Source organism: Macrotis lagotis, chromosome 7, assembly GCF_037893015.1.
Source record: "Macrotis lagotis isolate mMagLag1 chromosome 7, bilby.v1.9.chrom.fasta, whole genome shotgun sequence".
In the NCBI taxonomy this organism is placed as follows: domain Eukaryota; kingdom Metazoa; phylum Chordata; class Mammalia; order Peramelemorphia; family Peramelidae; genus Macrotis; species Macrotis lagotis.
Window position 1 is genome coordinate 219722240 of NC_133664.1, and position 27133 is coordinate 219749372.

General features: G+C 36.3%; 1 protein-coding gene across 9 annotated transcripts in view; it reads left to right on the forward strand.

Annotated features, from left to right (window-relative positions):
- The window catches only part of MICAL3 (microtubule associated monooxygenase, calponin and LIM domain containing 3), a 347386-nt gene that overhangs the window by 236002 nt on the left and 84251 nt on the right, over positions 1-27133 (forward strand). For all 9 annotated transcript variants that reach the window (XM_074194932.1, XM_074194935.1, XM_074194933.1 and 6 more), the window contains 2 exons: positions 4321-4409; positions 5557-5644. In XM_074194932.1, coding sequence (XP_074051033.1) covers positions 4321-4409; positions 5557-5644 — 177 coding nt within the window. The remainder of the gene's footprint in view (positions 1-4320; positions 4410-5556; positions 5645-27133) is intronic.

The window sequence follows — 27133 nt, forward strand, 5'->3', positions numbered from 1 at the left end:
GCAGTGGATAGAGTACCAGCCCTCAATTCAGGAGTACCTGAGTTCAAATTCAGCCTCAGACACTTAATAATTACCTACCTGTGTGGCCTTGGGCAAGCCACTTAACCCTATTACCTTGCAAAAAAAAAAACTAATAATGTCAAACTGACAAACTAATCACATGTATTTTGGGAGTTTATCATTTATTTTGCCCATGCTCCTGATTTTCCTCCATTCTGCTTCCAGGATGACTTTTCATGGGAACTCAGCTGCTTAGAAAAAAAATAACCACTGCATCTCACCAAAAGCTAGTTCTTTTCCAGTTGTTGCCAACTCTCAAGACTAAGACTCCAGATTAGACAGTACGTCATGTCTTTTCCCTGTCGTCAGGATAGCTGTAGACTTACAATTGTGTCTTAAGGATGTTGTTGTATTTGGAGTTGGTGAAGAGAAAGCACATGCTGGAATGTGGCCACAGACAGCTACTTAGCGACAACTTTGCTTTGTCTTTGGGCATACTCTTTGGCTACCATTTATTTATTTTCTTACCAACTTAGATATTCTATACTTATTTAAAATAAGGGGTGGCTAGGTGGCGTAGTGGATAAAGCACCAGCCTCGGAGTCAGGAGTACCTGGGTTCAAATCTGGTCTCAGACACTTCATAATTACCTAGCTGTGTGGCCTTGGGCAAGCCACTTAACCCCATTTGCCTTGCAAAAACCTAAAAAAAAAAAAGAAATGGCAAATCAAATAAAATAAACTATACTTTCTCATACAATATGTAACATTTAAGTTCTTTAACTAATGGACACATAAAATCAATAAGATTTAGATTCTCTTTTCCTGAATTCTTACCCATGTTCAAGAAGTTCTAATGAATATATTTTCAGATAAAATAATTTATAAAGTGTATACTATGTGCACAGTACTGAGGATGCAAACACAAGCAAAAATAAATATTGTTCTTGCTTCCTTTGGACTTCTTCATCATGGTCCCAGAAGCCTCATCATTTTACAAGAAGGCATTAGCTTTGATACATTCAACACATGAGCACTCTGTGTCCTTCTGGTTGAAGGCTAGAGCCATGGACTCCTCCCAGAATCTCCTTTTAAGGAGGGAGTCCAGGCCAGCTAGCTCTTCATTTCCTAGCCAACTGCTCTCTTGGATTTCTCCATAATCTCCCTTATCAGGGTATATTTTCCTAGTCCTCCTACCCCCAAATTTTAAGCTTTTTTGTGTGTGTTGTCATCCTTCATTAGATTGTAAGCTCCTTGAGGGCAGGAACTGCCTTTTTTTCTGTTTATATCCTCATAATTTAAACAGTGCCTAGTGTATTATTAAAGAAAACCTTTCATAAATGTTAATTGACTGATTTACAGCAGTTAATCAACTAGAATTTATTAGGCATTATTCTGAGAGATATGAAGAAAAGCAAAAAAAGTCCTATCAGGAAATTCATACTCTGATAAGAGAGACAGCTTGTACAAGCAAGATGTGTACAGAATAAATTGTGGGTAGTCTCAGAGAGAAAACCCAAGATTAAGAAGAACAGGTAAGGCTTCCTGAAGGTGTGACTTTAGCTGAAATTTGAAGGAAAGCAGAGCGAGGAAGAAGAGAGTTTTAGGCATGGGAGGCTGCTATCAAAAATGCTTGCAGGTAACAACCGAATGTCTCATGTCTGAGTAATAGCAAGGGGTACTGGTGTCACTGGGTTGCAGAATATGTGGAAGGGAACAAAAATATAGTTAAGACTGGAAAGTTAGAAAGAAGCTAAGTTAGGCAGGGTTTTGAAAAACCAAACAGAAGATTTTTCTGTCTGATCCTAGAAGTGTGGAGAACTCCTTGAGTTTATTGAATGTGTAAGGGTCAGATATATGCTCTAGGAGAATCTTGGACAAGCTAAGTAGGTGAATGAAGGTTAGATTGGAATAGGAAGAGACTGGAGGAAGGCAGACCCAAGGTGGTTGCAAGGTCAGGAGAGAACGAGGCTTATACAGTGATGTGACAAAGGCAGAAACAATAGGACTTGCATCTGATTGGATATTAGGTGTGGAAGAGTGAAGGGGAATGGAATGACATCTAGGTTGCAAACCTGGGCAACTGGGACCCAACAATAATAGTAAAGTTAGGAAGATAGGAAAGTTAAGGTAGGAGAAAATGAGAAGTTTAGTTCTAGACATATTGAGTTTAAGCTACCTTCAGGATGACATCTGTTTTGAGATATTCAAGATAACTAACAGAGATGGACTGGAGGTTAAGAGAGGAATTATACAAATTGACATAAGAGTGATGTGCATAGAAACAACACATAAAACATAACTGAATAATGGAATAAGATGGGTGGATGGGAAGGTGTGATAATAGGGACAAGGTGGATAAGTCATCCTGAGAGTCATAGATAGAGCCAGGTTTGAAGTGAGCATAGCTGGCATCCAGTGGAGATTCTGGGGGGGAGAACATGGCAACTAAAGGATTATTATATAAATTTAAAAAATCCATCAGGTTAATGGGCTATAAAAATGAGACAGATTCTTTTGGATTGAACATATCATTGTTAACTCCTAGCAAAAGCTACATGACAGATTTTTTTTCCCTTTTAATGTAACATCAATGAGTGACTCTGCAGATTAAAAGTTAGTGTCTTTGCAAGATTCTTGGCCCCTTTTATTGCCTCATTTTGTCCCCCTGAGAGCTTAACTCTGATATTCGAAGTCTTTGGAGATGGGCATTATATAGGCAAGATGGTAAAATTGTGACTGTTACTTGCCCTACCACTTAACCCATGTATTGATAAAATGCTGTTTATTGGCTTACTCTATAAGCTATGAGATTATATCTATAGAATCGAGACTTCTGAGTGTCCTAGTTGCAAAGACTCTACTCATTAAAATTTGCTTTGCTTACTAGCAGGTTGTCACACTAATAGAATGTGTAAATTCTTTGAAGATAGGGACTATTTTGTTTCTCTCTTTTTATGTCCAGCACCTAGAATAATTCTTTGTGCATAGCAGGCCATTGATAAATACTTAAAAATGAAGTAGAGATAATTAGTCCAGAAGAAGGAAATAAATAGCAACTGTTAAACTTCATGATCATCAAATGTGTTTTTTCCATGCCTCCCACTGTTCTGAAAATATTAGCAAACCTTCAGAGAAGTCAAGTGACTTGTTCCACATCATTAAGGAGGCTGGTGTCCAAACTGAAAGTAGAATCCATGTTTCCTCCTAACAAAGTCAAATCAAATAAGCAGAGGTCCAGAGCTTAGAAGTCCTAGTATGACCAAGTAAAATATTTACAACCAAAAATTGAAAGCTATAAGATTGTTATTCTTTTAACTACTAATAGTCTCTAACAACAGATGCATCATCTCTTTGACACTAGTTGAGCTGGCAAGAGCTAGTGGAAAATTTGTGAGCTGGGAAAATATTCTATGGGCATGAATACTTTTTAAACCTAACTATAAAGCTACTATAAAGTATTTCTCCCCCCCCCCCCCCAACCTGTTTGGGATCAGTGAAAGGGGAAAAGGAAATTTGTAGAGGAAAAAGAGTTGGATCAGGTAAGCAAGTGAAGGGAAAAAGGGGAAAAAAATAAGATATTCCAATCTATTTTTATTTCACTCCATTTTTTAGGTTATCTCATTTTGGCTTTGAGAAGAATACATTTTTTAAGGGAAGATACCCAGTTTATCGTGCCTTTTTCAGAGACTGTTGTGTGTTGAAATTGAGGTCCCATTGGATCTTTGAGGAGATCCCATAGCTACAGTCCTAGAAGAAGCTAAAGGACAAGAACCCTAATGAAGAGCTAATTTGTTTCAGAAAATTCACCTTCTCACTTTTTGAGGTGCCCTAAGGCACTATCAGTTTCTCTACAAATAGCCCTTTCTGCATTCATACTTAGCATTGCCCCACCCCCTCAGTCTCCATCCCCCACCCTTCTAGTTATATTCATTACTGCTTTCCTCAGAAATGCAACTTCCAGCTTTTCATGTGATCCAATCTTTGTTCTTTTTATACACTACTGCTTTGTTTGTAGATGATGCCAGGCAAGCCTCAAATCTCTGCTCTGAGAACTGATTGAGATTTGGTTCAGTGACTCTCAGATGTCAAATGAAATAGGTCCCTACTTCAGGCAAAAGGGGGAGAGAGACTAGCTCACCTTAGCTTATAGGGGCCAGTTGACACCTTTAAATTAGATATATTGTCCTGGAGGGAGACTAAGCAACTGAGTGGGCATGCTCAGATAAAAGAGAATCCCATCTGTCTGGAAAAAGAGTGGTACAGATTTCAAGTTAATAAAATTTTGTTTACTTCTTTCTTCTTCTCATACTGCCCACAGGTAAATTCTACTGTAAACCTCACTATTGTTATCGACTTTCTGGATATGCACAGAGGAAGAGACCAGCAGTGGCTTCTCTATCTGGGAAGGTAACTTCTAATTTTGCTTCTTTTGGGTACTAGGAAGTTGGAGGGGAGACCATTTGAAAGTGGGATTAAGGTAGGTATTAGAATAAAGTAATACCTTATTGAATATTGTAGAATTAGTTGAATAGTTGAGTAATATAATATGCAACTCTTAAGGAAGGACAGGAATTATAGAAAAACCTAAGAGAGACAGTCCCTCTCAAGACTGGATAGGTACACCAGTCTTTTCAACTTCAGTCCCTCTACTAGGATTTCTCTGACATAAAATGGAACTCATGCTGCTTAATACAGTTTCTTCTCTACTTCTCATTAAGAATGGCATTGGAGTCACATTTGAAAAGGTCTCGCTGCTCCCTTTTTGTCTTATTCAGAAACATGCCCAAGTGGAGAAGAGACAAAAGTTAAATATTTTTCACTAGTCCTTTTAACCATCTTCATTCTATATATTCCACCTCATTTAGGGCTTTGGTAGCTTACTGAGAGCTAACTATTTGGGGGCATTTGGCTTTTGTTTGGTTTTGACTTTTTTTTTTTACAGCAGATGGCCCCCTTAATTCTCTCACTCTTGTTCATAAATAGATTTCACCTACTGAAATAGATTCCATAGCATGAGTCAGAAAAGATCTGGAATCATTTCCTGACTTTCACATTCCTACTTGTATGATGTTGGGCAAGGTACTTAAATCTCTCTAAGACTCAATTTTCTCTTCTTTAAAATGGAGACAAACACAATCCTGTTTATCCCAAAGAGATACTGGAAAGTTGTTTGTAAACTTTTAAGTAGTATGAAGCTCTGAGATGTGGTGATGGTGGTTAACATTATTAATGGAGAGAAACTAGAAAGAAAATTTAGATAAGGCTAGAATTTGCCTCCTGGTTACTTCCAAGATTACTTTGTCCCAGATCATAAAATATCTTTATCTAGTAATTTTTAAGAGTTTGAAATAGTTAAGACGTGTATTACTAGATTTGGAGAAATCTTAATACAGTGAAATCTGGTACTAGACAAAGATTAGTGGAACAGTTGAAGTAAGCCAGCTTTTCAGGCTCTGTTATCCTTGTAAACTGGACCTTATTTTAAACTTTTTGATCCTTCATGGAATCTAAAACTATCACCTATTGACATTCTTACCCATTTTTACTTTCTTAGGAGACTAAAGGAACCTTGCAGGACGGCGCCACAGCAGACCGAACAGGACGATCCAACTCTACCACCAGCTCAGTGGAGAGGACTCCAGGTAGCCTCGCTTCCTTGTTTGGCTGGGTGGTGCAGTACTCTCTTGGTCTCTATGACAAGGCCAAGGGAATGAGCCATCGACTCCAAAGCACCATTTCCTCGCTTGGGCACCAGGTAGCCCAAAACCCTTTGGACTCCTTTTTCATGTGTCAGCTGCTTGCTTTTGCAGTCCCCTTTCTCTATGTACTATACATATTACTCATACAGATTGTGGGGGAATTTCACTGGCAGGCTGCTAGCCCATAGAGAAGCAGTTTGGGAAATTGCTGCTAAAATAGTTCTGGGATCTGATTCCAACCTTTTCATTTGGGAAATTGTGCAGATATCTCAGGCATAACAGATTTCCCATGTCATTGTCCCTAGGTGAGAAATTTGGAGGTACAAAGTCTTCCTATAGCTGGCTATTTGGTACTCTATTGACATATTATTTTGGAATTGAGAAGCCTCACAATCTGGATTTTTTTTTTGTTTTCACTTAAATTCTAGAGTTCCCTCTGTCCTTATCCTTTCATTAAGTGTCTGAATAAGATGCCAATGCTGTATTTGGTTTCTAATTGTTAAAGAAAACACACCCACTTTGGTGGTCAATTATGCCTCTTTCATTGACCATCTCTGTCAATATCAGAATGCTTGTTAGTGCCATTTTCATTGCCTAAGGAGATATTTATCTAAACTAGTATTTATTTGGCAGAGATGATCTGAATGGATGTGAAGTGGGAGGAGGGATAAATAACCTATTATTTGGGATAAATAGCATATTATTGAAAACGTGATTTTATTCTTCAAATTGCTTTTTGTTGAATGCATTAAATCTTTGACCATATTTGCATTTAGAGATTTGATTGCACATATCACTCTTGTTAAAAAAAAATCTCTTCTAAGCAACCATTTAAGAATACATAATTTTCAAAGTGGAAAAAAAAAGTTTTACATTTTTACCAGGAAACTAGGGTTGTAAAACTGAAGAGTGTAATATTAGCAAATGTTAAGGACTGTGAACCAGCTGGTAATGAAAGTGACAGAGTGAAAGCAGAAAAAAAATTGTCCCCATCACAGACTATAAACAGTTATCTTCCCAGAGATGACTCCTCCTAGCACCTCAGTCTGTAAAAATCATTCCTTAGAAACACCAAGAATGGCAAGGGTGGGTGACTGGTAAACTGAACTAGATCACAATCTTGACTTCTTATACTATCTGTGCCCATCCTGTAAATCTAGGAAAAGTTTTTATTTACTATCCCTGTGAGACCAATATATCATAGAGTAAGTCATTAGTAATATTTAAGCCTTAGCAGTCCTTTATGCCCTCTCCTCTGATAGATAGACTGCTGATAGCTCTGCACAGTTGACATTTATGAGATATCAAGAAAGGTAGTATTTCCATGGTAGAAAAGCTAGGAAAGAATCTTCACAGTACCTTTTTCCTTGGGTCTTTGAATATACATTTCACTAAGTGAGAAAATCATCTTGATCAGTCTAGGAGGTTTGCGGAGGAAAGCTCTGTTTTGTATCAATGAAAAAATATCCAGGCATTAAATTCATAAGGATGTCTTTGAAAAGAATTGAACTGGCAGAATTCATATCATTTTTTTTTTTTACAAGGCAAACAGGGTTGAGTGGCTTGCCCAAGGCCACACAGCTAGGTAATTATTAAGTGTCTGAGACCGGATTTGAACCCAGGTACTCCTGACTCCAAGGCCGGTGCTTTATCCACTACGCCACCTAGCCGCCCCTATTCATATCATTCTTGACCATATCATTAGTGTATTTCCATTTTGGCCATCTGATTTTGGTTTCTGTTCTTGTCCACTAGTTGAGAAAATCATACTTTTTTTAGGTTTACAGTACTTCAATTCTTCTCTTAAACCAATCTCTTTTGTTTGTATTCCCTAGATTAATTACTGCTTTTGCTGCATTGTCATCTGTAAAAGATATCTGTTAAGGATAGTAAATATTGGTAAAACTCAAATTCCTATTTTTAAAATAATAAATAGAAATAGAAGTTCTAATCTTTCTGCATCACAATGGATCTCTTTGTACATCCCATTTTAGAGACCATTACACCAGGAAATTATCTGGGGTTTTTTTTAAGGTACTATTGGTGCTAAAATATGTGTTTTCTTTATTGTTTACCATTCAGAAGACACCATAAGTCATTAAAATGATTTTTTTGGTTTAAACTCTAATTAGCTCTGAGAGGAACGTTGTCTCCCCTATAATTGTTTTTGTTATTTTTCTGCCTTTTTGCAGTTCAATTAATTTTTCTTTTTTAAATAATTAATGTTTTATCATTTTGTTCAAACATATGCTTTATTTTTTTTTTAGCATTTACCCGTTTATGATGTTTCCATGATTATCCCTCTTGAAATTATGAAGTTTTTTGCTTTGTTTGATAATGTGATTACAACTCCTTTTGGAATCATTTTGAGGCATAGGAAAATTTGTTCTAGCTTCTTTTTATAATAATTCTAATAACAATACTTATTCTTATTTTCACTTTATACAAAGTGTCTGGTTTTTAGATGTTTCTTATATGCCTCAAATTGTCTTTTTCATTCTATCACTGTTTCATTTTATTGGCATCTTTATCCCCCATTCACATTAGAAATTTCCAGTTAGGTTTGCATTTTCCTTTTTTTATATTGAGTTTCATCACCTTCCTTCTTTATCACAGCAATTAGATTTGCTTACATTATGTTGATGCTCTTGTATTCCTTTTTACTTACCCTTTCTCAAATTCTTTGATTTTATTAAATTACAGTTTGTTTTTTTCTTTTCCTATGACCCTCTCTTGCCCCACTCAGTTACGCTTCAAAATCTTCCTTTCTTCCATCCTTCCCTCTTGAATCTCTAACATTTCTTTTCTAGGAATTTTCCTCTGTTATGATCTCATTATTATTCTTCCATTTTAGTCTCCAGTTCATGTCCCTTATAAGGTAGAACATCTGGAGTACCAGACTGGAACCAGATATGGCATTTTCAGATTTTACCCATCCTTGGTGCAGTCTTAGAAACACCAATGGATGGAGAAAGCAATATCGAATTGAATCACTGTTTCAAATTTTGAAGCCTTACACAGCTAGGTAATTATAAGTATTTGAGACTGGATTTGAACCCAGGTACTCCTGACTCTAGGGTTGGTGCTTTATCCACTGCACCACCTAGCCACTCCTTCCTATAGCCTTTTGATCTTCCATCTTCTCTCTTGTGTTCTCAGTCTCACGTTTCTAGTTTCCATTCGCATTCTTCATCCCCTCTCTCTTATATACTATAGATCTCTCCTCCAAAGTGGGATATCTTCATTTTCCTTAGCTGAGAGCCAATGGAGTGCTACCTCAGTGTTACTATTGTAAACTCTACAAGAAAAGAATATTCCCATCTGCTCTTCCAGTTCTCTGTGTGGCCACAGAAAGTATTTCCCTTCTAACTAGCCTTATACTATATTCTTCAATGATATTTAAGGACAACTGGGCAGCCTGGTGGCGTAGTCGGTAGAACACTGGGCATAGAATGAGGAAGAACTGAGATCAAATCTGGACTCAGATACTTAGTAGCAGTGTGACCTGGGCAAGTCACTTAACCCTCTTTGCCTTAGTTCTATCATCTATAAAATGAACTGGAGCAGCAAACAGCCAACCATTCCAAACCCAAAGGGAGTCAGAAAGTGTTGGACACAACTGAACAATAATAACCCCACCATTTTCCTGGTCACATCATCTGCCAATTTCTAAAGCTATTTCTTATAATTTTGTTTAAAAGGCTTATGGAAATCTTTTCAAATTAGAGGGAGACTCTAGACTTAGAAGTTCCAAAAAATGATCTAAGGAACAAAATCAATGAAAGACTCAAAGGCATGTCCATACATAGAATTCTTGAGTCTAAGCTAGAAAGACTATATGGTTAGTTAAGTTTCTGTTCCCTGAGCACTATGAATAAAAATAATGATCATTTGGGCACCCTAAAAAGATCAGTCTGTAGCAAAAATAGAAAACTGCATCCACTTCACAAGGAGGACCTTTTCTCTAAATTATAGTATAAGATTTCAGAAGTACAAATGGCTTAGAAATGATGGTGTATTTTCTGGAACCTATTGTAATCCTTTGTTTATTAGGGTTTTGCATTTGAACAACTAAATGTTGGTGGCCTTTTACTTTATTGGGGAGTGGGGTATCATGCCTGTGGATGTCATCAGTGAAGGGAATGCCTGATGAGAAAATTCCATCTTCCAATGCAGATTATTGTTGATTTTAAGAAATGTATGTTTTTGGAAAGTTGCTTGGGGTAAGTGAAAAGGTTGACTCTTGCCCTGGGTCATATTATATTATATTATTATACTTTCTGCCTCTCTAGTGATTTAATAGTTAGCATGACATATATTTTTATCTCTTTATAAGATTTCCTTCGTAAATCTCAAACTAAAACTGCCATTAATTTACCCAGAGTTTCTATATTTGAAAAGATGAGTTTAGTGAATCGAGGCTACAGTATAGGTTTTTTGCTTGGAAATCTTGAGAGAGAGAGAGAGAGAGAGAGAGAGAGAGAGAGAGAGAGAGAGAGAGAGACCTACCTGTGCTCATCCCTCTATGCCATTGTTGCTAAGACTTCATTATATGAGGCAAAAATGGGTAACTGCTGTGGCCTTATTTGGTGCTTGACTCTCTTGTACTTGTGAAAAACTCTGAATTATCTCTGTATTTTGTTATCTTACTTCATTATTTTAATGTTCTTTACTCCTTGTGCCAAAATTGCTAATCTTGCTCCCCCCCCAAAAAAAACCCCAACAATAGCAAACCCACAGAAGAAAAGAAACCACACCAAGCCACCTTTGAATTGCTGTCTGCTTTTGGTAACCCATTTTGTAACCAGAGTTAAATTTAATGTGGGGTGGACATAGTTTAGAATATTTTTGTTTGTAATATGCTTTTCAGACAGAAATTCTACTTTCTGTTCTTCAAGTCTACAAATGATTTCTTTCTAAACCTTCTATACTCTATAACAGTTCAGTATACTTGGAACAGATTTTCTTACCCTAGCATACCTGCTATGAATTAAAAGGAGACTTAAGATAAAAAACCATAAATAGTATCGTTCCCATAGATATGGAAAAGTTACATAAATGTTTTCAACAAGAGGAATCGTAGGAAAAAAGAGATTAGGAATGTATAGGGCTAGGAGGCTAGAGAGGGAATATGTGTGTGTGTGTGTGTGTGTATGTTTGTGTATGTAACATTCAATATACATGTATATACCTCTACACATAATCATTTTATATATATTGAAAAGATGGGCTCAGGGATACAGTGGGAATTCTTCCGTTATGATAAAGGCATAAGGCCTTGATGTGTGCACATATACCTATGTGTGTGTGTGTGTGTGTGTGTGAGAGAGAGAGAGAGAGAGAGAGAGAGAGAGAGAGAGAGAGGTCATCATAGTGTAATACAATTGTGGCATATCCTTTCTTTTTGTTCCCTAAGTGTTAGTACAAATATTTTAAATATTTTGTATACTAGGTAGACTATTTGAAAATCCAGGACACCTTTTTCAGTGTAAGGAACTATTTTCATGATACAAGGTGCTTCAGTAAAACCTTTCAGGTAGAAGGAGGAGGTCAGGAACTCTCTTTCTTATTGCCAGTTTTTGATTTCTTAGAGATATTGTGAGAAAATAGAATTCTGAATCCTTTTTTAAAAACTTACTATTTTTTGTCTGTTTACACTTACCATATCACACATGGTACAGACCAAATCTCTTCTTGTAATATTTCCCTCAAAAAAGTTAAACAAAAACATAAAATATTACTTTAGGTATCTGGTAATATATGCATCATTCTGTTTTAGAAATCCCCTCTCATTATCTTTTCTTTGGGAATTATCTTGGTTTTTCAGTTACTCAGAGTTGAACATCCTTTCCATTTACATCATTGCGACTGTTTATATTTTTTTCTTAATTCTACTTTTGTTTTTCATCAGTTCATAAAAATCTTCCCAGAAATCCTCAGAATTCTCTCAATTCGTCATGCTTGTGCAGTAAGGAATGACAATATTCTGTTCCATTTATTCATAAGTTTTTCTGCTATTCCTCAAACCATTATTCAGTATGTTCCACATTCAAGAGAACTAATTGGCAATGATTCTTGTATTCAGTTCTGTATCTGTATGTATATATAGATAGCTGTTTACAACTATGGCCTAAATATTCATTTGCTCTTTGCTTTGGAAATCTCTGGGGTTTCTTTATTAAGGGACCATGCCTTCTCTGGTACCATCATGGACAGTACTTTCTATCTCAGCTTAGTTTCTCTGTAATTATTTTATAGAAGGATTCTAATATTCCTTTCCACCCTCAAACATAATACCAAAAAGGGCATTATGTCCTAGGAGTGGTACACCTGGAAATTGGATAGAGATGTTAGGGTAGCATCTTGCTAAATTGCCAGTAGCGTTCCCCTCCAAACAGTATACCTCTTTCATAAAAGACTCAACCAACTTACACTTGCCAAGAAGAACAAGTTGTCCTTTTTATCTGGATTGGGAAAAAACAGACCTCTGGGTCCATTCTCCTTTCAGAATTATAATACTTCATTATTTATTACTTTAGAATCCTTTTTAATCAGGGAATTTTGTTTCGTTCATATATAATGGCAGTGTGTGTGTGAATGTTTGTATGCATATGGATTTTAAAGGCCTATATAAACTTCTTAAGCCGTTTCTCAAGGAAGCCTTAAAATGATCTTGAATGTCTGACAGAGACCTTCATTTGAAACACTTGACATCTTTATTTCTGCCTTATCTAGAACAGCTTAAACTGAGAAATAGCTAGCTGATGAAAAGAGGGTATTTTTTTTTTCCTAGAAAAGAAGAGAAACTAAGTTGCTATCAGTGGCATTGCTAAGAAACTTAAGGGTCAGCTGTGTTGAGGGAGCATTATAGGCCCACTTCTCCCCTTTCCTAAAGTCTTTTTTTTCCCCATCTTATGCCCTTGTTGTTGTTTTTTAACCTGTGCTGTTGTGAGCTTTTGGTGTTGTGTTCTTTTGTGGGGGTTTTTTGTTTTGTTTTGTTTTGTTTGTGGTGGGGGTGGGGGGTGGAGGCAGATAATTCTGTAATGTTTGCTTTTCTCGTTACTGTGAAATGAAGGTGTTTTGTTGTTGTTTATAATTAAATGTTATCTCTCTTGTTTGAGAATAAATTCCGAACAATCCAGGTTTCTGAGTTTTTCTTTTCCATCCCTTTTCTTTAATTGGTGGGTGGGAAAAGGGAAGATCAAAATGAGCTCCACACAGCTTTTGGGGAGGAGGCATAAAGCATAGGGGAAACCTTTAATACTTTGAAATTAAAGGAAAGAAAGATCTTTAAGATGGTGAGACTTTTCTGTCAGCTCACTGTTTTAGTTATCCAAGAGGGAGGAGGATGAAACTTTAAAAATTCAGGAATCCCTGAATTGAAAATTCAGATCTAGCTCATCCAGTGGAAATATCCATAGCAGAATTGTGAGAAGGGATAAAAGGCTACTAATTTCTTACTGATAGCAAGCTTGCTACCTACTTGGGCAGGAGGCCAGGTGCTTTTCTCCTTTTGTTTCCTGCTACATCAAGTTGCTATTTTTGGACTAGAGAAAAGAGAAAATTGATTTGCTTCTCTTGTCTATTTGAAGGGCGTTTTGGAAGAGGATCACTGACCTTGACTATTGTTCCTTTGATCTTGTGGGGTTCAGCTCTCTTCTCTCTGCCTGGTGCCTCTACTATTCTTCTGTCTTTGTAATGACCTAGGCACTGAGCTAAGATATCAAGTTCTATTTTGTTACTCTCAAGTCTGGAGGGATTAACCTATATTAAGAAGCCAAGCTGTCCTGTTTTCACTCCTGCTGCTGCTTCTGCTGCTGCTAACATCAGCAGACTTCTGCCCTGTTAACATGCAGACTGGGGAAGGTACAAAACCCAGCCACTGGGCTATGGAGAGTCAAAAAGGTCACCTTGTTGGGAAATATATGTAAATAAGTCCTGCAAGTCTTGCAGTGCCAATAACCTAGCATCTCACCTGCTGAGGGTTCCCCCACTGCATTCTAGGAAATGTGTGTTTCTACAGAAATTGGACATTCTTGGTCTCATTCAGCATATGAAGCAAGTCCTATTGGATTTTATTTTTCTGTCCTATCACTATACTAGGCAGATGTGGTCTGAAGCATGGATGGAGAGAGCAACAGAAATCAGGACAATAGGTTCCTGAGACCTTCTTCCCACTTTTCTAAGAACAGGACTCAGACTTCCAGGAAATATCTTACTGTATAGATTCTAAAATTGTTACAACTGGCATTGACATTAATTAACTTTATAACATATGTTAATTTCCCCCTCTTACTTTGACTTATGAGAATTCATGAACCTGCAAAATTTCAGTGTCCTTTCTAGAAGATGTTAAATCGACCTCATGGTTCCCCTTTCACTGTATCACAAGAGTATGAGTTCCAGATTACAGAGAATATATATTAGACAAGAGGGGAAAAATATCTAGAAGTGATAACTTTTTTTTTTTGTGAATTCTCCTATATAGACAGGTATATGCAAAGTTTTTGCAGTTATACTTCATCTTCTCCCTCCTCATTCATTTATATATGAGAGAGAGAGAGAGAGAGAGAGAGAGAGAGAGAGAGAGAATGTGTGTGTGTGTGTGTGTGTGTATTTCTAAAATCGACCATTTTGAAGACCTGAGAAAATCCTATGGCATATAACATAAGATTCTCTCTGAATCTTCCTGAAGTCCCTTTTCTCATGTAAAAATTTCCCCTTAATTTCTCTTAATGACAGACACTTCCTGGGGAAAACACTGAGGTAGACTTTGAAAGGGGTCATATGGCTATTAAAATGAGTAAATTTAATGTTTGGCAGCTATGGGGCAAGCAGGTAGAGCCCTTATTCTGGAGTCTGGAATGCCTGAGTTCAAAGCCTACAGAAAATTATACTATCTTTATAATGTTGCACAAGTCACTTAGCCTCTGTTTGCCTCAGTTTCCTCATTTGTAAAATGAATATTCAAATGATTAACTTCATACAGTTGTTGTGAGGATCACATAAAATAATAATAATTGTAAAGGGTTTAGCATACTGCCAAGCACATAGTGAGACATATAAATGTTAGCTATTAACTAGTAGTTAGTATTTTCATACTGAAATAGAATTACATATCATCTAAGATCCACCAATGTCAAGTGGATGGTAGATACTAAAGGGAAGATCTTTTGAACATATTAGCCAGAAAGGGTTTACAGAAGGATTAGTTCTTACTACACAGAATTCTGAGCCCTGTCACTTACACAGGTTCTATAACTGCCTCATGAATTCAAAAACTTAACTATGTCTGACTCAGCTTTTACCCTCCACCTCAGATCATGCCAAGCTTCCCGGCAGGTACCAGCAAGCAAATTATGCATCATGAATGGAAAAAAGTAAAATTGGCATTCATTGCCCTGTTTAGGTCATAGGGCTAATCTTCTTTTTCTTAACACCTGCTATTCTCATATTGTGGGGGTGGGGGATGCTGACACATCTTTCTCCATAATTGCTCCTGTACTTTGGAGAAGAGGATTGTTCTCAAAATATTCCCAAGGAATATTCCTTGAAGGAGAAGTGGAGCCCCATCTCTCTGATTTCACAGTCTACTATAAAGACCTTTTCAATCCTCGTGGATCTCTGTCTTTATATCTTTGTCAAAATGTTCCAGGTTTATGAAAATTTATTATTTCAAGACACCTCAAAGTTTGTCCAAGCAAGGCTAGCATAAAGATCTCCTGGTCTACTCAGTTGAAATTTGCTCAGTTGCCTAAAACTAATGCCAACAAATCTAACCTTGCTTGGTCACAAGAATAGCAGGAAGCATGCAGAGTAGCAACAAGACCACAATGAAAATGTTGAAAATTTTATCTTAATTTCCCTACAAAACTATAATTGTAAAAGAGAGTGTTCTGACATCCACTGGGAGGAGTGGCCACTTGACCTGACACTACCTTCTCTAAAAGGATCTCTTGACCCAGTCTGTCTTAGTCTGAGAGAGCCTAGCCACTGTTAGAGGCATCACGGGGGAGAGGCAAGCTTTTGTTAATATTCCCTTACTCAGTATGATGAGATAAGTGATATTTCTCAAATCCTTAGAGCCAGGTTCAAACAATTATATCATCTCTACATTTTTCATGAATTGATGCAAGTCTTAACAAACATCTTATGGTGGTGCTTTATTAATAATAGCATGAATAAATTCAAGGTGCAGCTCTGAAATAAAGAATGATTTCTTAAGCACACAGGGAAGTGCTGTATCAGTATTTCAACTGTGTGAGTGCTATGAACTCTTGTTTTTCCTTTGAAGGGTTTTCATGTAAAGAATGAAATTTCCTTGAAGGCAAAGTCAGTTTTTGTTTCTGTTTTTATTGTCTCCAGTGCCTAGTACAGTGTTTTACAAATAATAATTTTGTTGAAATTGCTATGAAAAAAATTAGACTATTCTTCTTGGCCCCTTAAGGCAGAGCTAGTACCAGTCAGCATTAAGTTATAAGAAAACAGAATTCAGCTTCATATCCCAGGAAATGTCATGACCCTCAGACTTGCCCAAAATGTAATAAACTTCCTTGGACACAGAATTACAAAGTTCAAACAGGGAAAGAGGAAAGTGGTTAGGGAAAGTTCATGCCTTAAATGGAAATTGAACTAAATAAATAAGATCTCTTCCAACTCTAAGATTTTATCATTCTTTTCTTTTTTATATATAATTAAGAAAAAAGAAAAGCTTTTGTTTAAAGATGATGGAATAAAAAAGCCAATGTAACTGTCATGAATCATTGAGTAAAAAATATGAAACTGGAAAAATAAAATAAAAATCTCCTTCCTGGTACACTGCTATTACAAGTGTAATAATCAGGGCTGCCTTTCTTTCATCCTTGCTGCTCTTCCTCCAGACATCACTGAATCTGAAGTTAAACTTTTTTTTTGTTCAAGATATATTTAAAACAACCAGTCCCAATGATTATAATAACCTTTTTTCCTTTATATAAAATCAAAAGTGTAAACTATCAAAAGACCCTTAAGGAAATTTTTAAAAAATACTCAGGGTTGGGTCTTCCTATGTTGCATATGTGTTACATACCACTGTGTGTCTCTTGTTTAGACTTCTCTTCCTCCATGCTCCCCATTTTGTGGATGGGGAAACTAGCTAAAATCAGATTCTAGTTATTCTTTGTGCTCTGGACTATAAAGGTGCCTCCCCCCCTAAAAAAAATTTTCTTAATTAATATTTTTATGCAAGTTGGAACAGAGAAGAAGGATTATTTATGAAACTGCAAATTTTTGATGCCTATAGCTTGCTTTTCTTTTGAAATACATAATAAATTTAACATGGTACTTTCAAAGCTCTCCTGTTTGTCTTGTGTTTCCTTCTAAAGTTTATTTTCTCTTGCCTGCCCATTTTTTAAAAATGCTTTAATGACCTTCTTCATTGTTTGTGTTTTTGACTACATTTTCACTAGCTGACTCTTTTTCTCTGAAATCTTATCTCCTCCCATAAGAAAAAGAAATTCACAATCTTTATAACAAATATAGTCAAGCCAAATAAATTCTTATATTTGCTGTATCTAAAAATGTATGCTTGTTTTGTACCTTGAATCTTATCACATACCCTGTAGTCCTCTTGAGTTATGATTGGTCATTGTATTGACCTGAGTTCTTAAGTCTTTCAAACTTGTTTCCCTTTACAATATTTTTACTTATTATATCATTTGTTTTCCTGATTCTGCTCATTTAAGATTCTTTCACTTGAATTCTCTTTTTGTAATAATAATTCACATTTCCTAGAAGAAACTACCTTCTTCCAGGTCCTGGATATGTTTAGGGGGTTAGGAAAGTAAATAGGAGAGATTCATACTTCTTTCTGACTTTTTAGTTTAAGTTATTAGAACCAGATTGTGGAAAAGGGAGAAGAATATGGCAGCCTTTTATTAGCTGTTTTGTCCCCCCCCCTTTTTTTTTTGCCTTAATGTTTAGCTAATTGATGCAGGGAGGATGATTTTAAGCCTTAGGCAAAATATGCATATTTTCCCAATGAAGAATTTGAGCTATTGTAAAAAAAAATTTGGTTTGGAAAATGAGCAAAAGGATGCTTCATTAAGTATCTTTAACATGTATAGACAATCTTACCCCAAATGTTAGAAAAATTCTTTTTTTTTCTGGTGTTGTTTTATTGGGGGGTTTTTTGCAAGGCAAATGGGGTTAAATGGCTTACCCAAGGCCACACAGCTAGGTAATTATTTTAGTGTCTGAGACCGGATTTGAACCCAGGTACTCCTGACTCCAGGGCCGGTGCTTTATCCACTTTATCCACTGTGCTACCTAGCCGCCCCAGAAAAATTCTTAGTAAAGACTTAGAACCCATAGCTTCTGGACTGTTGGAAGATTAAAGATGAGAAGAATTTAAAATACAGACCTGTAAGCTGATCTAGAATAGGACAAGAATACATGAATTTTAGAAAACAACTCTAATGGCAGGAAAGTAATTAAACAAGTGAATTACTGATTAAAATTGCTTCCCAAACCATAAACTTGCATTTTATATAGTACTTTAAGGTTTATAAAGCATTTTACTCACAACAACCATGTGAGATAGGTAATGTAAGTATTCCCCATGTTGGAGAAGTTAAGAATCAGGCATCAAGGGGCAGCTAGGTGGCAAATTAGATAAAGCACCGGCCTTGGATTCAGGAGTTACCTGGGTTCAAATCCGGTCTCAGACACTTAATAATTACCTAGCTGTGTGGCCTTGGGCAAGCCACTTTAACCTCATTTGCCTTGCAAAAACCTAAAAAAAAAAAACCAAACAAACAAAAAAAGAATCAGGCATCAAGACCTAGGAGGCTAGACTTGGAGTCAGTTAGAGCTGGGATCTAATGCCATCTCTGACCTTTCATAGCTATGTGACCACAAATTACTCTGGCTTTCTGAGTCTTATTTTCCTCTTTGTAAAATGGAAATAGCAATGATACCTGTTTTTATGAAACTCAGGTTCATGTAAAAAATTTTGAAAACCCTTAAGCATTATCTAAATATTATTATCATTGTTATTAACTTGCTATGTTTTGCAAACCTATAAGCATTATATAAATATTAATTTTAATTATTATTAAAGATAGATAGTAGAGGTAAAGAGCCTCACATGTAGGAAGGCAAGGGGAAAAAACTACTTTGAGAATAGAATAAGAACAGGAAAAAGAAATAAGGAAGGAGCCTCACTACAACACTGGAAGGTAAGCATGGGTGTTGTCCCTATTTTATAGGTGAGGAAAATGAGGTCAAGTGACTTGTCCAGGATCACACAGCTAGTGTTTGAGGTAGGATGGAACATAAGGCTTTCTCATTCCAGACCCAGCACTGTATATCCACTGTATTTCCAGCTGCTACCATTTTGAGTGAAATAAAACATTTTCCTTCTGTAATACCCTCTGTCTCATAAAGATCCAGGGTCACCACTTCATGTAGCAGCATTATTATTAACACAGTGCAGTAAAAAAAAAAAAAAAAAAAAAAAAATCAGGAAAGACCTGATTTCAAGTCTTGTCTCTTACAGTTTAAAAGATAGCCCTAAAACAGTTTTGTGTTTCTTAAGTCTAAAGCTAAAGTCCCTGAGATACTGAATCAACTTTAAAGTCTCCAGTGCCTTTTCCAATAGATTAGTGGTCAAAATATACTAACAGTTTTTGAAAGAAAATGCAAATTACAATAACTGTCAAATATGGCTAAAGGTGGAAATAGGGTATATAAGAAGAGAGGAAGAATAACATTTCTGGTGGAGCTCTGAATTGGCAAAATTGATCTCAAAAAAATACTGCAATTTATGTACTAACAACTATGGGGAAGGGAGGTGGAAAAGGAGAGGATGCATTTTGAAGGAAACCAAATCAAAGAAAAAAATAAATCTGGTAGTACTTCAGAATTGGAGATGGCCATGTCTATGTGGAAAGCCTTCAAAGCAGAGTAATAATAGGTGAAGGAAAGCCCCATGGAAGCTTTAGAGGTCATAGGAGCTTCACATCTGTGAAAATAAAAATGTAAAACAACAGCAATGACTGCCCTTTAAATAGCAAAAGGAAAAGGGATGTCTGCTGTCAACTGGTGATTTTCATTGGCTCTCCAAGCATCATTCCTCCTTTGTAGGGTTGTATTCCACACTGGTTCTATAAGAAATTGGCCTGCTTCAATTTTGTGAAAATGAGAAGGGAAGCCATGAAGAACTCAGCTGCTTCTGACTTGTAGAAAGCAGAACTAGGGTGATGGAAATTTACCTGAGTTCTGTGCCAGCTGTTTGGAAATACTGTCAAAAGTACTACAAATGTTTGGCCATATTTGAGATCTCTCTTTTCCCCATTCATCATGGATGTGCAAAATGTGTCACCTAATTCCAGAACACCCTGTAGTCTTTGGGTTTGGGGTTTGGTTTTTTGAGGGTTTGTTTTGGGGGGGGGGTTGGTATTTGCAAGGCAATGGGGTTAAGTGACTTGCCCAAGGTCACACAGCTAGGTAATTATTAAGTATCTGAAGCCAGATTTGAACTCAAATTGTCCTGACTCTAGGGTCAGTGCTCTATCTACTGTGCCACCCAGCTGCAATACCCTGTAGTCTTTAGAGTTGTAGTAACTAAAAAGTTTAAGACTTACAAATAAGGTTTACATTATAATTCATTTTAGATATTTCACCTGAGAAAGGCAGTTTGATTTTTTTAGTTTTCTTAAATAGGATTGGGTAGGAATGTCTCAATCTGATGATTTGGGCTCTAATAAGAGGCGTAAATATCAGATCTTAACATCCCAGGGATGCCTGCCTGTATTCTTTTTTTAAATTTTTTTATTTATTTTTTATTTTTTTATTTTTATTTTGGTTTTTGCAAGGCTATGGGCTTGGGTGACTTGCTATGGTCTTACACCTAAGTAAGTATTAAGTATCTGAGGTTGAATTTGAATTCGGGTCCTCCTAACTCCAGGACTGGTACTCTGTCCTCTGCACCACTAAGCTGCCCCTGCCTACCAGTATTCTGAATTTTCTTACAAAAGGGATATTTGTCCAGGACATGCTTCACAGTCAGATAAAGAACTATTTTCCCAGTTGCTTTCTCAGTCCTGTAGCTATATTTGTTATATAGGATTTTTGTTTATGTTTCCCAGTTAGTGTAGCTTGCTCTAATCAATCATTTTCTATATTTCTATAATTTCTTCCTCATTCACTATTAACCAGCAAATAAGTATTCAAAGTCTGGAATAGGACAAGAGAAAGCACACTGAAATGTTTAGGGACCATATGAAGCCATAAATACTTGGATTGCTCATCTGTAAAATAGGGATAATAACTTAGTACTGGGGTAGTTGTGAGGATCAAGATAATAATTGCAACTTCTGGTGCATGTAAGTGCTATCTAAATGTTAGTCATTATTATTATCATTCTTCTAGTACCATCTTTGACATATCCTAGTTCTTATATAAGTATATACAGAATGAATGCAGGGTAGTTTTTGAGAAGGAGAGCACCCTTAGCTTTGATGGGGACTGAAATCAGTAAAAGCTTGAACTCAAAGGTTTTGGATGAGTTTGGATGTCAATCAATAGTTCCAAAAATTGGAGATGATTAAAGAGTGCATTCCAAGCATGGGGATAGATAGTTTAAGGCAGAGGCAAGTAGAAGACACCAGAGGGCACAGAACTCCAGCACAAAAAAAGATCTGAATTCAAATGTGGCCTCTATTACTGAAAGTATGATCCTGGACAAATCACTTAGTCTCTCTGCTTCAGTTTCCACATTTGTAAAATTTAAATAATAATAATACCTATTTCCCAGGATTATTGTGGGGATAAAATTTGATGGCATTTGTAAAGTACTTGACACATGATAAGCAATATATAAATAATGTTAACTAATTATTAGAGATAGGAGATGGAGCATTGTATGCTGGCAATTGGGTGTGGACCATCAGGACTGGATTATAGAATCATTGAGGACAGTAATGTGTAAGAATTTTGGAAAGTTATGTTGGCGCCAAATTGTGAAAGTCTTTTAGCACCCATCTAGAAGGAATCACAGTTCTTTATTGAAATAGGACTGTAACATGGCTAGACTTATGCTTTAAGAAACCCTGTTTATCAACAATGTGAATGATAGATTGGAAGGGAGATACCAGAGGCTGGGAAGATCAAGAGGTGAGGAAGACCCGAATGAACATAGCAACTCTGGGTGGTGGAGGCAACTGCAGAAGATGTCACAGGAGATAGAAACAACAAAATGTGGCAATTTGATTGGATTTCTGGGGAGGGTGAAGTTGTACTTTGTCCCAAGAGATGGAGTTTTATGGAATGCAAAGAGACTTTTGCCAGGGCATGGCCAAGATAGTGACTACAACTGAATGTTATAGTAATAAATAATATAAGTAATGTTATAGTAATAAATAATATATTAATAAATAAATAAGAGAATCAGGATTATCATAATAATTAACACAAAGTTTGATCAAGGAGGTAATGGTATATTCCTTAAAATTTTTATTATGAAAATTCTACATATATGTAGGAAATGAACAAAAACCATCTTCAGTGACATTTAAAACAGCCATTCATGTTTTCTTAATTTAATTTTTTAATTTTAGAAAACTTTTATTTATTTTGAGTTTTACAATTTTTCCCCCAATCTCGCTTCCCCCCCCCCCCCACAGAAGGCAGTTTGGTAGTCTTTACATCATTCCCATAGTATACATTGATCTAAGTTGAATGTGATGAGAGAAATCATATCCTCAAGGAAGAAACATGTAGTATGAGATATAGCAGAATTACATAATAAGACAACATTTTTTTAAAAAATTAAAACTCCACAATTCTTTCTCAGGATACAGATGGCATTCTTCGGCACAGATACCCTGAAATTGTGCCTGATTGTTGCCCTGTTGGTTTGAGAAAGTCTGTTAAGGTTGATCATCATTCCCATGTTGCTGTTAGGGTATATGTACAGTGTTCTTCTGGTTCTGCTCATCTTGCTCAGCACCAGTTCATGCAAATTCTTCCAGGTTTCCCAGAATTCCCATCCCTTCTAGGTTCTAATAGAACAATAGTGTTTCATCACATACATATGCCACAGTTTGTTAAGCCATTCCCCAATTAATAGACATTCCCTCAGTTTCCATTTCTTTGCCACCACAAACAGCATTCATGTTTCTTTAACAGACTAACCTTCTTTTCTCTTCCATCTATGTCCCTGACTTTTTGTTTAGTTAAGGGCTGTCATAGGCAAAACCAGAAGGTATCTTAAATTACTTCCATAATTCTTAATTTATGTGATTAGAGGCTATTTTATTACTTTGTTCTTTTTCACACCAAAATCACAAAGCTGTTAATGTTGAATGGAGCTTTCCAAGGAGTCTGGAACAAACTAATGTGCTCCCTATGGGCTACCAGAATTTGAAGTTCCCAATTCATTTGAGCACTTTCAGTTTGCTCTTGGCATACCATTGAAGTGTGTCATCATGCCTTTTGCCCTAAAAAAAAGGAACAATTTAAAATATAAATCTGGCAACTCAGGATCAAACAAGCAAGACATTTATTCTAAGAACCAAAAACAACAAAGGACTTTGGATGCTAAACCTAAGAGTTTTTATTTGATATAACAATAATAATAATAATAATAATAATAATAATAATAATTTATTTAGCACTTATTCAGTGCCAGACACTGTGCTAAAGAGTAATATTGGACTATTAAAATTTGAATAGGTAAGTGATATAGTCAGATTTGTAATTTTTAGGAAAAATCTCTTTGGTAACTGGGAAAAATGGATTGGAATCAGGGCAGCAAGATGGTGCAGTGGATAGAGCACTGACTCTGGAATCAAGAGAACCTGAGTTCAAATGCGACCTCAGACACTTAATAATTATCTAGCTGTGTGACCTTGGACAAGTCACTTAACTCCATTGCCTTACAAAAAATAAAATTTTTAAAAAAGAATGGACTGCAATTGAGAGAAAATAGGAGGCAAAGATAACAAGTAGAAGGCTGGTGTAATCATCCACACAAGCCTGGGAGCATACTTAGGTGAAGACAAAGGCACATTGCTACATCATGTCTTCAAGTAAAATGAAAGCTGTGAGCAGAGGCAAGGAAGAAAGGGAAGATTTCATTCTTGTTCCTTCTTTTCAGTTGTGTCCAACTCTGTTTCCTTTTCTGGTATTTTCTTGATAAAGAGTCCTGGAGTGGTTAGTCGTTTCTTTCTCCAGCATATTTTACAGATGCAGAACTCAGAATCTTACCCAAGGTCGTATAGCTAGGTAGAGTCAATCTGAACCCAGATCTCTCACTGTAGATCTGACACTATCCACTGTGCCATTTAGCTGCCCAAAAGGAAAAGTAGCCAGAGTCAAACACTTAGAGGCAAAAAAACCTTGAAAAACTCACCTTTAAGCCTGGATGGTATCCACATATCCCTATTTAACTTTTTCTGGCATATTATTTTTCTGTTTGGTTCTTGGGTTTCCATTTTTTGACTTCCTTTATGAAATGTTTAACTTAGAAATTCCAAACTTTTCCTGTAGTTAAGAGCTCCACAGCTATTATAATTTACCATGTAACCAAATTAACCCAATAGCCCAACATCAGTTCTTTTATATACCAGTGACGATTAAATAAGCAATGAAATTACTATTCATTAGCAGGGAAGTACTGGTTCCATGATATTTGCTACAATACTTGAGCAATAACATCTTTGTCTTCGTGTTGTATGAGTGTACAAAAAAAATAATTTATATTCCACCTCAGTGAGTTACACAGAGAAAAATTATTGTAGCATAGATGTAAAGAGACAAAAATTACTTTATCCCAGCAACACTGTGAAAGTTTGTTTTTCTAGTCTCCTAAACAAGAGGAGCTTTCTCAAACAGGGTAGTCACCACACTCCAGGAATGAGAGAATAACTGTAAAAGGCATAAAAATGTTCAGCAGGACAAGTCAAGTCTGCTAAGTTAAATAAGTAGAGAAGGGAGTGGAAAGCAAATATTTGTGATTATGGTATCTTTACAATAAGCAAAAGAAGATTTTGTGTAAACTAAAAGACTTTATAACCTGCTTTGAGTAAATCTTTTCTCCATAAATTATAAATGGGGAGCTATTTTTCTCTGCTTAAAAAATAGGGAGCTATTTTCTCTACTTAAAAATACTTGGATGTCTCTTCATTTACAATAATGGTTAGGATAGCTGGTCACTGAAATGGGGATATTTTAGATTCAGATAGCAACCTATTGGTCCATTAGGAGAAATTAATAAATAGTGGTTCATTTCAAACTTTGAAATCAATCCAAATGTCATTTACTGAAGAACCTAGGTGACATTCTAGAATGTTCTACATCTGTAAAATGGCAGTGATAATACTTGTAGCATTATCATAGGGTTGTGTGAATCAAAAACAGCATATACAAATCACTCTACAAATGTTAAAGAACTAGAATGTCAATTACTATATAATTTTCACTTTTGCCAACTGCCCAATTCATTTTTTCCTCCCCCCAAATTTTTTTAAACATTAGGAGGAAAGAAGAGCACATGAAGAATCCTAGGAGACTACAATATTGTAGCAGAATAAGAAAAGATGTTATCATGGCTTGGTAACTGTCATCCTAGGAACCCTTTGTAAATACATTGGGTAGAGGGGTGGGAGTGTAGTAGGAGTGTCAAGGAGGGAAATCCCAATGAGTACCCTTGAAAATATTTTTGAGGGTGACAAATGAGAATCAGGAACATGATCTTTCTCTTCCCTAAAATTGTAATTCTAACTTAAGATACTAGTCTCAGGGACAGCTTGGTGGCTCAGTAGATAGAGTGCCAGGCCTGGAATTAGAAGATTGGTGTTCAAAATCATCCTCAAAGACTTCTCTACTGTTTGATCCTGGAAAAGTTACTTAATCCTATGTGCCTCAGTTTCCTCATCTATAAAATGAGCTGGAGTGGGAAATAACAAACCTCTTTGCTAAAAACAGTAGCAACAAGAAAAGGAGGGGAGCAGAGTCACATAGAGTCAGATGCAATTGAAAAATAATGTAACAACAACCACAACCAGTCTAATGGCTTATTCTGTCAGAATACTCTTGTCTTTTACTATTTTAGGCTTAAGGCTACTACTTCCCTTAGTGAAAAGGTTCAACAGGAAGAAGAATAAGCATCTGAAATAACTTTAGTTTGTTGTCTTTAAAGGAAGATACATGCAAAATAGATGTTTTTTTTTTCTGATTTTAAATAGTCTGAGAGGTTTTTTGTTTTAAGGGATGGTTCCCAGGGAGAGAAAGTTGTAGAAGGAAATTTACAGGAGGAAATTCATATCATGCTACTACAAAAAGTATTAGATGGAGGACATAAGTTCAAATTTGACACTCAGACACTATCAATATGACCCTGGGCAAGTCACTTAATCCTGTTTGCCTTCAAAAATAAAATATACTTATAAAATACACTAGTTAGATAAGTCACTTTTCAGTACCCCAAGGACCTCTCCAAAGCTTTAAGCTACAAATGAGTTACTAGTCTGTATCAATAGAAGGATTTTGCACATAAGATGTTCTCCACCCAGGAACAGGTCTAAACCCTTCCTTGCCCCACCCCAAAAATGATATCATTTTAGGCAATAGTTGCAGTTTACATCTTTAAACTATTTATTTCTTCCATTCAATAGGAGGCCTCTGTATTACTACACTTACACCTGCCTTTAGAAATGTACCATGTTAGATAAAAATTATTGACATCTCTGAGTCATGCTCCATATCAGTTTGCCAACATGTTTTCTAAGACTTTGTCACACAAATCACTTTCCACTCATTCACCCCTGGACTTATTATAGAAGAGGAGAAAGAGGAACAGGGAAACTTCCCAATGATGAGTAAACAGAACTAAGCATAAAATGGGACTTTGCCTATGACCCCAACATATGACTAGATGATATCATCTAAGTCCTCTCTCTCTCTTGCTGACCCTATTCAGCATCATGTTTCACCATATCCTTGGTTCCCAATGAAAGAAGAAAAAAGAGGAGAGAAAGGATATATGTGTAGAACAGCCAGGCAAGGGCTTAGTCCCTTAATGTTTTCTCTTGTTCTCAGATTTCTTAATACCAGTCAGACTAGGATAAAGAAAAAGGCCTCTGCAAACTTATACATATCAGCTAAGAGCAAGTTGCCCTTTTAGGGAAAAAAAATAATAATAAACGTTAATATTAGGATGGTGTAGATAGTGACTTCCATAACAGAAATGTTAGATCAGATCTTAAGTTGTTTTTCCTATTTAGAGTATGACCTGGATCCCATTTGATTGTTTTGTTTTGTTTTGCTCAGCTGTAGCTCTAGTTTGATGCCTGAAAATTGTGTACAGGTAGCCCTATGTTCCCCAAGGCTGCGTACATGCTGTTGTAGGTTAGGCTGTTCTAAAAAAATCTTTGAATACAATATAGGCAA